The sequence below is a fragment of the Protomyctophum parallelum genome, assembly GCF_964188405.1.
Source record: "Protomyctophum parallelum genome assembly, chromosome: 17".
NCBI lineage: Eukaryota > Metazoa > Chordata > Actinopteri > Myctophiformes > Myctophidae > Protomyctophum > Protomyctophum parallelum.
Genome location: NC_139719.1, coordinates 4,459,574 through 4,473,057, shown reverse-complemented (window position 1 = coordinate 4,473,057; position 13,484 = coordinate 4,459,574). Strand labels below are relative to the sequence as shown.

Genomic DNA, 13,484 nt, shown 5'->3' with positions numbered 1-13,484 from the left:
TTTGACTGTCTGCCTGCTGAAGTAGTGAGCGGCGCGCACACCGCACACTCACTTCAAAAGTGGAAACTCCGCCCCTTGTTGCTGAGCGTGCATTATTGGTTCATGTTCAACCTATGTGTGTTCAACAGATACACAGAGCCAGGCCTACTGCAGCCAGCGGTGGTACTTATTAAAAAAATAAAATAAAAAGTCAAAAAACATCAAAATATTGGCCTACATTAAAAAATAAAAAATATTCTCAAACATAAAAAATGGCAGTAATGCATGGTTAATGTAGGCTACGTTTAACTATATATTAATAATCAAAATCTGAAAGGTAGACGTGTTGTGTAATCAAGTGGAGTAAAAATGACAGTAGCCTATTGAAAACTGGAAATAGGCTATGTACTATTAAATTATAGTAAATTATACTGTAGTGTAGTCTACTTCACACAGAGCTTTTATGCCTTTTTTAGGCCCATGCCTTTAGTGCAACTGCAAGCAGGATGATGTTATATTTGTGTCAATGTGCAATTTTGTACGACAATATAACAATAATAACAATCAAGTATACAACAATAAAACAATGTATAACAATAAAACAGACGTACGTATTTACTCACAACCCATAAAAATGGGTCCCCGACCCACTGTTTGGGAAACATTGTCAGATTTTAACATTTTAACAATCTTGTAGGGGGTCCTGACTCCTGCTCACCAAATATTTTCCAATGGGGGACTGTGTGGCCAAATATATAGCCTAAGCAAAGCAAAGCAAAGTTACCATGTTTACCCTGCAGGGTAACTGGACTAAGCTCATAGAACATTTCATGGTAGGGGTTCAATGCCTTGCTCAAGGGCACTTAAACGGTGGTAATTTTAACGTGCCGGTCCGGGGATACGAACTAGCCACCTTCCGATATCAAGACCGCTCCGCAAACCGTTCGGCCACCGCTGCCTACTATTAATTTGGGGGTCCTTGACATGAAAAGGTGTTTTAGATGAGAATGTGTTGGTGAGGCTTGACTGATGGTGCACCGTGACCGTGCAGCAAAATCTCATCAAGCTACTATGAGGGAGGGCTACTATGAGGGACGCCCCTTCCCGTCCCTCATAGGCAGTGGCTCATGGTGACTGGATGGCAACCGCACAAGGTTCCCAGTTCGATCCTGGGCTCCCCCAGAGTTATTGTCAAAGTGTCCTTGAGCAAGACTCTGAACCCCTAATTGCTCCCGATGTGCAGGTTGTTGCCTTGCAGCATGGTTTCCTCTGGCATCGGTGTGTGAATGTGTGAATGTGATGCACAATCTCTGTAAAGCGCCTTGGATAAAGGCACTATATAAATGCACCATTTACCATTTACTAAAAGAGAGCAATTAAATGCATATTATGTTCCTCCACACCAGGTGTCACTAGCGGCAGGCCGGCAGTATGCTACTAGAACACTTTCTTTCGTGTTTCTCCCAGGCGAGCATGGTTATGCCTAAACCTGGCCTAAACCTACAAATGAGCGGCGAGCCTGTCACAGACATGCTGCTCACCCTCCTCCACCCCAGCTACCACCTGTCGTTTTGGATCTGCTGTTTAGGTACGGAATTCGGAGTCCCTATGGTTGGGACTGATGCGCTTGATCAGAGTACCTAAAAAGCAGATCCAATTCATCGCCAAACCATAATAAATATCCATTGCTCATTTTATATTCAATACATATTTCATCCATTCATGAGTTGTCTTGACTGAACTAACCTTAAAATCACAAAAACTATATGCCTAAACCTAACCCTAAAACATCCCAAACACTATGCCTAACCCTAACCTCAAAACCACGCCCACCTGGACACTAGATGATCCAGCCTATTATGCCTCCATTGAGAGAGTGAACAACACTGCTCCAAGCCTGCAGACAGGCACTGCACTCCAGGGACCACAACCACCAGCAGCTCCAGGGGGGACCACAGGCATTGATTGATTGATTGATTCAGATTGAAATATTTATTAACAGTTTGTAGAATCTACAGTACATTTTAAGCACAAACTCAATACAAAGACTGTTAACTGTGAGTGGACGACCCAATTAAGCATTACACTTGTTTACAACAGGGTCCACATTGTTCAATTCATCAAAACATTTAGAGACATACAAATAGACACTTCTATGTAGCTAAAGAACAGAACAGGAATTCATCATATAGGAAGCCAAAAGGGAAAAGATACATGTATATACAGTGAGGGGAAATGGGGCGGGGGGGGGGGGATTCAGATTTTACAGAGGCCAGTTTCGAATTGCAGCCATCCGTAGGTGCCCTTTGAGAGCGGTTTTGAAGGAGTCAAGGGATTCACATGTCTTAATGACTGTTGGTAGGGCGTTCCACATTTTGGTGGCATAGGAGCGAAAATAATTTAGTCCCTTGTTTGTGCCGAATCTGGGTTGTACATGGTTTGTTGCACTCCCTCTGGTGTTGTGGGTGTGGACTTCGTTTACATTAAGGAAGTATTTAGACACGTACATGGGTATCTTAGTGAAGTATTTAGACAGGTACATGGGTATCTTAGTGAAGTATTTAGACACGTACATGGGTATCTTGGTGGTGTATCGAATCTTGTGGACCAGACCCATTGCAAGATGCTGTACTCTGCCGAGATGCTGTACTCTGTCATCCAATGCTCTTCAGCGGTGGCATGCCACCTAGAGGAGTTAATTCATTATTTACCCTACAACAAAGACGGGCTCCATACAGTATACTAATATCCATGCATCCATGCATGCAGGTACTAAAGATCCTGTCAGACGTCTGCCCAGAGGAACAGAAAAGCTGCTTCCCTTATGGCCAACTTAAAGCAGAGATTTTGGTTTTGGATAACTACCAAGAGGATGCCATAATAAATCTACTGTATGAGGAGAGAAAAGGAGAGCTTTGTTGGGAACTTTTGCTGACCTGCGTTTCCTTACACTCTACGATGCTCTACAAGTAGTACAGCTGGCAGTGGCAGGTCCCCATACACCAGAATAAGAGAGTGGGTGGAATATTATGACACAATAATTTGATGGTGACATTGGCGAGACAGTGCCATCTTGTGACAAGGACAGAGAGCACGGCTGGATCAGCACCTGATCACTGACTTGACCAGATAGGCCAAGCTGAAAGGGGAAAGCCGGCTATACTAGAACTGTGACCTGAATGACACTGATGATCACCCAGTGCCTCAAAGAATGGAACACAAAAGCTATCAGCTCTCCAAGCTGACACTAATACAGAGAATGACGGCCAGTGTCATTCCTGCACCCCCCGAAACCTCAACTTCCCAGTCTCAGAGGCTGTGTAGAGAAAGTAGGACAGTGACCCTCAACCGGGTCTGGGATTGGACTGGAACAGGTCAACCCCTAGTCAACGCCCTGAATGGTATTCGGCATCAGCTCTGGACACTTGGACAGTTGTAAGGCTTGGCTGAACAACAGCTGGCAAGCACCTGAGGAGAGAAGCCCGACAGTTACAGTACTCTGCATTCAAGTACTCCAGCTGGCTGGAGGAGTGGGATCTTCTTAAAATCTAATCCCACTGGCCTGCAGGGTAAATTCCCAGCTGATGGCTGCTCAGATGGTCATGATGAGCGCTTGAGGGGTCAGTTCTCTGCAATGACTTCAGGCTCGGTTCTACAGGTCAAATTGCAGGCATGATGTGGAACTCGAATAGTAGGCCTACCAGCCAAGGGACCACCAGAAGTCAGCCTGTGATTCCTGATGGGCGGAAGAGGACATTGACTTGGGGGCTTGACCCACCATATATCAAATTTAACCCATTACTGTAATGTAAATTTACTGTAAGAATCACTCTAGAACAGGACTCAAACGCACTATACACTGAGCTTGTAGGCAGAGTTTTGTCTTCTAAATTAAATGCAAGCAGTCAGACTAAATATATTTGTCATGACAAACACGCTCAGGGGAATACATACGTAGGGCCTACCGTTAATCTGACGAAAGCTCGTGAGGAAATGATGAAAGCAGAAACACAGTAACTACTAACTAGTGACACTGACAGTGACACCGACACTGACACATAACTCATGGGTATACTTAATCACCTCAAAGGTAATCACACTTTAAGCATTGATCTCCAGTAACCTTACCTCAGAGGTGACTAGATTAAGCAAGACACTAAGGTCAGATTCTCACCTAATACTTCGGTAGACTCAGATCCGCATGGGCGGGGAAATTGGGATTCTTGCATATTTAATTGGCTGCGGTTTGCCTTCACACTGTCATTCGCAGCAATTGGAAACGCAGCAGGGGGGACCTTTATCAATGTGTTCCATTCATAAACTATAGCCTACACAGTGAAATCTATGGTGATAAAATTACACTCATAACGTGCATGTGTCGTGCCGTCTGGGACCCCCCCCCCCTCTCTACGCACGCAGCCGCCACACACTGTTCTTTTGGGCATGCAGCACAGCGCTGCATGAGCGCACTGATATAACTCCCCAGTCCCACACAGTGACAGCACTCCATGTTTACGGCACGCACAGACAGACAGAATATTATGTAGGCTATAATACACTGCAGTGTTTTTATGTGTTTTCTTAAGCAATTGATTAATGTCCTCATTTCGATCAGGGCTTCAGTCTCCTTATTCGACCACGTCTATCCACAGTAACGGGACATCTTTGCGTTGCGTAAAATATGCCTTCTCCGTCTCCAACTGTGTTCAGCTCCTCACCCGCCACATTATGTTTGCTTCATTTCCTTTATTTACTGCGGATTGCATTCACACCTGCACCGAATCGTAGTCAAGTGCGATTCGAAGCGAAGCGAAACCCACGTTTTTGGGCGGAGTAAAATGCGGTTATTTGCTGGGCATTAGGATTCGAATGAGCCTTCACACCTGCCAAACGAAGCGCACTTTCTGACAATGCGCAGCAGGATTCGTTTTAATCGCAGCAAAGCTCTCTGGTATGAATGTGACCTTAGTGTTTCTAGTCAAACTAAATCTTAATTGCCCAGACTCTTCTTCAACAAAGATGGCGAAAGCAAACATTCTTTGTTCTGTACTTATGTATGGTACAAAACACTGAAGTCCTTAAACCAGAAGCCTAACCTCAAAACAACTTTTATAGCGCCACCAGGACTTATGTAAAAGATTATTTTTATACTACTCCTTTTATCCAAATTTCACGCAAATCGGTACACATGATCTCTATAGTAGTTTTTCTAGTTGCTTTTGTATTTTGCTCTTGCTAGGGTGATTCTTCAAGATTTTCTATTTAGTTATCAGAGACCTTTTTAATTAATTAAATTAATTTAAGTTGAGTGGACTAAATTCACTATATTATTTATTTTAGTGAAGAACTTGTTTCTCACTCTCATACAATAATATTAATGTATTTTATTGTATGTATTTCTAAAAATCCAACATGACACATTTTATTCCAAGTTCACAAATAATGTATACACAGTCACAGATAAGAGACAATCTGCTATTCTAAAGCCACTATACCACTCAATTCATATTTCACATAAAATGTACATCGTAGTTGTGGGATTTTAGCACCTCCTACTGCATGTATAACAAAGTTTTGAGCTGTTATGATTTACAAGTTAAACTATAAGCCTAGGCCTACTGTATGTCATGGTTTTCCCATGTAGACTTGTTAGTGTAGCAACGTAGATTAGTTCTAGACGACCTCACCATGCCTAAGAACTCAAGCCTTAAAAAGGCAAATGTTTGGGGATTGAGTTGAGCAAATAAAGCACGCTGCTGTGTTTCAAAAGATAAGAGGGAGGGAATAACATTCAGTAATAACTTAACTCTAAAATGACACAGCATGTTGTCCTGACTACTATCAGCAGCATTCCTCTTTCTCCTGACTGCTTAACAGGGTAATGTGGGGACATAATGTGTTGGGGGATAATTGATTCAGTTGTGTTTACTCCTGCCAAGGGTCATTGTCCCAATCTATAACACATCTTGGAAGCTTTCTTATTTCGCAGGCTTTGGGGAAAGTGGGGACATTATTATTATTCTAAATGTTTTAAGACATGTTTTTTGCCTCTGGTTAGAAGATACCAAAGTCTAGAAAAGTAGGCTTTTTGCACCAATGTATGTGGTGATACAGTACACACACTTATCCATCCATCCAATTATCCCTGCCAGTCATGGATGCGCACACAGTGGCGCGCGCGCACGCACGCACGCACGCACGCACGCACGCACGCACGCACACACACACACACACACACACACACACACACACACACACACACACACACACACACACACACACACACACACACACACACACACACACGCACACACACACACTTGTTTCACAGGTGTTGAATAATATGGGACTGTTGCAGGAATATGACAATGTTCGTGGGGCCTTTGGGTAAAATCTAATTTGCTATCTTGCAGATGTGTTTCAGTGGATGGAAATAATGGCAGTGGATTATAATCATCGGTGTCTAGGAAAATTGTAGTATAAGTATAAACTTAGAAAGAGTTTAAAGACATAAACAAAAGTGTTGCATTTTTATGTTTTGCGCTGCACCAGTCCTCATTTGGTTCCTCTCTCAGGTGTGAATTTACCCGGGTAACAGCAATCCAACCTGGAAAACAAATAGATTGTGTAAATCATTTAAATTAACTACTGGTGTCTAATAATCACAGTTGAAAGAAAGAAATCACAGTTGAAATGAATAAATACATGATTCCCTCAACTTGAATACTGCACTAGAATTTACTTGTAGCACAATCTCAATATTCATAATAATAAAAATGAATAAAAATAAAATAGGTTAACTGTGAAAACGACACTCAATAGTGTCACACTATACTTAGCATTCTGACTCTTTGTTGCTGACATATTACAGTATTCATATTGTACCTTATCTGGGTTTATGTTAGGACAGGCCCAGTTGTACAGATAATAGTGGCAATTCCTGTCACCAATGTTGAACTTGAGCCTCTCTAGAAAGCCAATGTTCTCCATCACATTCAATGCAACGAAGACATCAAACCCTTTCTGTCAAAGAGAGAGATATCACATGTTTATTAGAGTTTATTTGTTGTCTCATCCGGTCTCTGCAGGAATGTGGTGGGTTACACATTGCAACCAATCAGGAGAGAGAACACATGTTCGACTTCCAATTGAGTTCATATATTTATTATAAAGTGCGCCTCGGGGCACAGGTCTCCGCCAGGGCAGGTCAGGTTGTGGCCTCCTGGTGGAGCTATAATAGGCCAATGTGAAAAGGGTGACATTTCCTCTTACGCCTTGGATGGCAATTGGATGATTTGAGGCATTTTGTTCCAAAAATGTGTTTTGCAATAACAGGCCAATGTGAAAAGGGTGGGATATATTCCTCAGCCTAGTAGGAAAGTCTGTGAAATAATTCACGTAACTTGCACTTGTTCATGAATTGAGGCTTTTTGTTCAAAACGGGCCATTCCTGCAAACTTTGAAATCCAATGAATGCCAATTAGAAATATCAGACAGATCCGTCTTGAACACATGACTATAGAGATACTGTGTAACGATTTGTGGGATTTTTGTAATATCAAAAAATGTGTTTTACAAAAGTCGGACTCCTGGTGGCGCTATAACAGGCCGTTCTGGAAAATTTGGAGCAGAGGTTCATTGTTGGCATCCAGGGAGTGTGTGTGCAAAATTTGGCATCGACCGGGTTAACAGTGCCGGAGATTAGCTGTTAACACACACACACGGACTCACACACACACGGACGGAATGCAAAACATATACTCTCTCCCCATGCCTTCGGCCTGGTGGAAACAATACTGTTATGGCTTTTGGTAGTAAAATAATTAAAATTAGTTTTCTATTAAAAAAATACTGTACTATTAAAATAAGATATTTAAGGTCACCAAATGACCAGGCTGGCACTTCTACTGCCTTCACATGTGTGTTAGTGCACAGTAAATTAAATCCATACTGTTAATTGAACACTGAGGATTTTATCATGTACATAAAGCTACACAGCACCAGTGTCCGTGATCAGCCTACACACAGCCTACACACAGCCTACACACAGCCTACACACAGCCTACACACAGCCTACACACAGCATGTGAAATGGATTTATTTATGCACAACCGTGAGAAACATTTTAATCATCTACGACATATACAATGAATGAATTGGCACACACACACACGCAGTCGTGTGCACACACACGCACGCACACACACACACACACACACGCGCACGTGCACGCACACACACACACACACACACACACACACACACACACACACACACACACACACACACACACACGCACACACACACACACACACACACACACTCACTTACAGTTTTGGCCAGAACCAGTGTGTCCTCCATGAGACTGAGCAGCGGTGTAGCAGTAGACACACAGTAGAGGAGTTGGGCAGTCTGCAGGCTGCTGTGCACCGGGTGGTTCAGCACCCTGCTGGACTCAGTGCAGAAACTCACCACGTCTGTCAGGACGCCATCACTGCCCTGAGAGAGAGAGAGAGAGAGAGAGAGAGAGAGAGAGAGAGAGAGAGAGAGAGAGAGAGAGAGAGGGGGCTGAGAGGGGGGCTGCAGTATGTCAATCCGTTCAGCATTTTGGTCCCATATCTTAGAACAGTGGTTCCCCAGGGGTCCTTTGAGGGAGTTCCAGGGGGTCCCCCCAGCTAAATGATAGTTTTGAACCAAATGGACCCTTAATCGGTCTGGAACTCTGAGAGTGTACAAACGGAACCAAGCGGACTACATTGATTTCACAATATAAATTGGCGTCTCAGAGATAGAAATGCCATTCAATGGGGATCTGTAGACTACTATGCATGTCAAACTGGGGGTCCTTGGGTCGCACACACCAAGACATTTTGAACAGGAGACAAATGGCTATCCAGCCTTCATCAGTGTGAAGGCTGGATCTCCTCTTATGAGTCACCCTGTACAATGAGTAGGCTACAATGGCTGTGAAATACTCTCCAAATCCTTGTTCCAGCTTAATTGCCTTGTCAAAGACTTCATTGGCTGTTTAACGTCATGCACTCCATGCTGAATGAACCCTATGATTTTAGATGACCAGTGACCCCTTTCCTCTAGTAGTAACAAATTAGGCTTTGTATTGAGTTTGTGCTTAAAATGTACTGTAAATTCTACAAACTGTTAATAAATATTTCAATCAATCAAAAAAAGGCCAAAGGGATGGTTCTTCAGTTCAAACCACATTGGTCCAGTTGGGAGTAAGGACCTCCATAGCCCCATAGAGGCTGCCTAATGGGTCTTTTATTAGTTTTTAGTTGTTTTTTATTTAAACCAGTGAAAACACCTTTTTGACACCGACGAACCTCCACAACATAGGTGTCAATCACGTTCTCCCTTGGTAAAAGCCAGTGTTCTACTTCCTCCAGAGACAAGATGCGGCTCAGGTGGAACTTCTGGAGGTGTCCCTGTAGGAGAGAATGTACCCCCGGAGCATCCTGCCTCGTCATACAGCGCAGGCCTGGTGTCTTGGTCACCTGGGTGAGAGGAGGATAGCGCAAACATGGCACAGATATGTTTACTTTGAGGTATTTGAAGAAAACCCAGAAAAACAAGGCAGCATATATAGGAAACGGTAAATATGGTAAGGTACGTGCTTGCCTATAGCTGTAGAAAAAGTCCCAAAACATTGACAACATTTGACAACATTAAAGGGACACTTCACCCTTTTTGCAAAAAACATAATGTAATGACGTTTAGAAGCTTTAGAACACTTTCCTGGGGGTCTTTATGTGTGTAATATGTGGTTTTAGATATTTTAGATTGTAGCAGTGGGCCCAGTGTCTCTGATGTCATGGACACTGGGCTCACTTCCTTCCTGGACTACATGTTGTCTCAGTAAGACAGCTCTCCCCCTGTCCACAAGGAGGAGCAGTGCACCAACGAATTATGGGAATTCCAGGAAGGTAGTGAGACCAGTGTCCATGACATCAGAGACACTGTGCTCACTGCTACAATCTAAAATAGCTAAAACCACATATTACACACATAAAGACCCCCATGAAAGTGTTCTAAAGCTTCTAAACGTCATTAACATATATTATTTTGCAAAAAGGGTGAAGTGTCCCTTTAACTGGTCGATATATTCACTACTGCGATTTTTTCAGGTGTCTAAGGTATGTGTATATATAGGGGCACGTGTATCCCTGAGGTGGGGTTTGGCGAAAGGGCCTTTCTATGTGGAGTTTGCATGTTCTCCCTGTGTCCCCTAGCCTGAGTAATCCTGGTCTCTCTAAGCTACATCCCCCTGGCCAGCCGGGGTGCCTGATGGAGGGGAAAGGAACTGGTCGGAATAACGTGTTCCTTCCACGCGCTACGTCCGGCCGGGCGAACTCCCCTCTGTCAGGTGAAAAGAAGCAGCTTGACTCCTCATGCATAGAAGGAAGCATGAGGTCAGTCCGCTGCCCCCCCCAAGTTGGCACAGGAAGTGTAGCTCCTTGGATTACATTAGATAATTGACACTGGGTGAAAGAATGGGTTGCAAAAATCGCGGTATATTAAAAAAAAAATGAATTTAAAGGTGTCTACGGTATTTCCGCCCATGAAGATACATGTATGTGCGGTTTTACTTTACTTTATTCCTCTTAGTCACATAGGTCTGATATGGCTGTGTGGGCCAATGTGTAGTGAAACGCATTTTGCCACAAGGTGGCACTGTATGCAAACCTCAGGCAAGCGGTTGAGTTTGAGAGCTCTCTGCAGGGCCATGTTCTGTCTTTGACCTGGGTAGTTCACGTCCATCAATTTACGCAGGTTCAGAGAACGATGCCAGTATCTAAAACACACACACACACACACACACAAGACTTGTTGTTCTTTAGGCTATGTAGCCTAATTAGTGCACCACACACACACACACACACACACACACACACACACACACACACACACACACACACACACACACACACACACACACACACACACACACACACACACACACACACACACACACACACACACACACACACAGGCTATGTAGCCTAATTAGTACACTATAGACATCTGTTGGTGCATATAAGGTTTAGAAATGGTTACAATTTATTCATAAAGCTTTGCTGAGGATCTTAAATTAGTTTTTGTGTCAATGACCTCCAACCAAATGAACATTATAGGAGGATAAGGACCCTTGCTAACGTATTTTCACATTTAATTTAGTGCAGAGCCGCAGAATAGATAGAAACCGATGAGCAGAATAATTAGAATACCGGTGTGCATTAGTATTCTTAGTTTCAATCATGGTGTAAAGTTCTTGGTATTCCAGTATCAGTTTGCACTTTGATTTGAATGAACTGAATGAATGCTGATCAGTCCAAACCTCCTGGTTTATACCAGCTCTTACACAGTAGAATTAATTACGGTTCATTTATCTATTTCAAAGTGTAAGAGTTAAAACTAGTGAATAGCCTATAGCCTAATATTATTTTAACCAATCTGTATGGTAGAGTATGTTACTACATGTTCGTAGTAGGTGATGTTCTATTCTCTGACCCGAGTTCGAATCCGGGCAGGACAATACTATTACTACGTTACAAATTGCATCATTAAATCATTGGTCCCAAGCAAAAATAGCCAACATTCAAGCTGACAAGATGTGTGATCTGCATACATGCGAAAATCAAGATTTCTTAAATAATGTGTGATTTCTTTAATAAATAAAAGAATACGAAATGCAACCAAAACAAAGTGTGGATATGTATTTGTGACCCATGGAAAAATGGGCACACGGGCCAAAGCATGCTTTAAAGGGATTTTTTTTAACTTAAGTTGTATGAAATACTTGCCATTAATATAGTGGTTGCAACTGTATTAATTGATTGCCAGAGTCCTGTGGTGGGAGTTCTGCTCTGGTTTTGGTGAAATATCAAGTAGTTCCGGTTATTTTGTGGGGGGCACTGGGGGCCACGCAGTAAAAGTAAAGTAATCCACAAAACTAACGTCATTTGTATTGTTGACCTATTTCTAAAATATTAGTGCAACTTTCGTTCTTTTTTACCCCTCTATCACACAGAACTATGCTTTTTATGTCCATATCACTACGCCCAAAAAATAGTTCCATGTGATAGAGGGGTCAAAGTTGAACGAAAGTCACGCTAATATTTTAGAAATAGGTCAACAATACAAATTACGTTCGTTTTGTGGATTAATTTACTTTTACTGTGTGGCCCCAGTCAGGGCTCGACGCTTAGCATTTTTCCAAGTAGCACGTGTGCGCCTAAGTTGAAAAGTCTAGTAGCACACAAATTATTTTAGGAGCACAATGAAAAGTTATCAAATAATGTGTTTTTGAGGGGCGCTAGCCCCTCCTATATACAGCTTTAGTCCCCACACGTCTCAATATTTGCCATTTACAATGAACGGAGAAATTAGGTCAAAATTCCGCTAAATATGACGTAAATTAAATCATGATGTATGATGATAAGAGTGCCCCTCACTTCATACAAGTGTGATTTTTTTTAATAAAGTGATATGAGGTAGGGGCAGGCAATATGACAAAATATTATATCACAATATCTTTTCAGAAATGATCACAATATTGATATTCCTCTGGATATCATATATTTTTTATATAATCTATATAATCAATTTGTTTTTATACTGATAGACTATTAGTTTAATGCAGATAGATATAGTCAATTCATTTTGTGAATGGATGGACAGACAGACTATCCGTTTTTATCTTGCTGTTCTATCATGTGAGTGTGACATTTAGTGCAGAGGCTACTCGATGGTGAATTAGTAATGTAACATTCTCCTTGGCTTTGACTGCTTGCCTTCAGTTCAGACAGAACATCGGACAGAAGGCTACACCTCGGCGTGATGGAAGGAGATGGTGGTGATGATCTTTGCCTTTTTTACGTTGCTCGTTATGCAGGCCAGTGAGGCCACTGACTAGCTCTGGTCCATAGCTCTAGTCTAATGCGTTGCATTTAGAGTTATGGACCTGAGCTAGCCACTGACTAATATATCCAGCCAGGTCAGTCATTCGTATTGCGCTGCACACACGCTTTTAGCGAGGTGCTAAGCAAGGGTTGTTTTGGTATATCAATCAATCCGTCCAATCCATGTGCGTGCGCACGTGCACTCTTTACGTGCGCGGCTGCATGCTGTTTCACCCACGTTTGGTTAAAAGTTATATCAAGTGATGTTTTAACATTACAAACTTTCTAAATAACTTTAGTATTCAACGTGTCGGGGTCCTAGCAACTCCTTCTGTCTTCTGTGCTACCAATACATGCTATCCTGCTGCGTTCGCTCCGCTGCTGACAGGGAAGAGAACTGAGCAGCAACACATGGAGGGGCGGGGCGGTGGGAGCAAAGGGACAGATCTTCAAATGAACACCGCATTGAGCCTCGACACGTTGTTAGCTTGTAGCTCTGCTCTTTTTGGCGAACGACACCGCCGTTCAGAAATATAAATGTAGGTATAGAACCGCGACTATAGAATGTGCACCTGTGCTACAAATTTA

The 13,484-nt window shown here is 42.6% G+C and overlaps 1 protein-coding gene across 1 annotated transcript in view; it reads right to left on the bottom strand.

Annotated features, from left to right (window-relative positions):
* Nucleotides 1-6,272: 6,272 nt before the first annotated feature.
* The window catches only part of LOC310874215 (glycylpeptide N-tetradecanoyltransferase 1-like), a 29,408-nt gene continuing 22,196 nt past the window's right edge, over nucleotides 6,273-13,484 (bottom strand). Inside the window, exons 8-12 of the mRNA XM_083786927.1 lie at nucleotides 10,681-10,789; nucleotides 9,321-9,491; nucleotides 8,311-8,478; nucleotides 6,865-7,002; nucleotides 6,273-6,586 (exon numbers count right to left, since the gene is read on the bottom strand). Coding sequence (XP_083643053.1) covers nucleotides 6,563-6,586; nucleotides 6,865-7,002; nucleotides 8,311-8,478; nucleotides 9,321-9,491; nucleotides 10,681-10,789 — 610 coding nt within the window. The 3' untranslated portion in view covers nucleotides 6,273-6,562. The remainder of the gene's footprint in view (nucleotides 6,587-6,864; nucleotides 7,003-8,310; nucleotides 8,479-9,320; nucleotides 9,492-10,680; nucleotides 10,790-13,484) is intronic.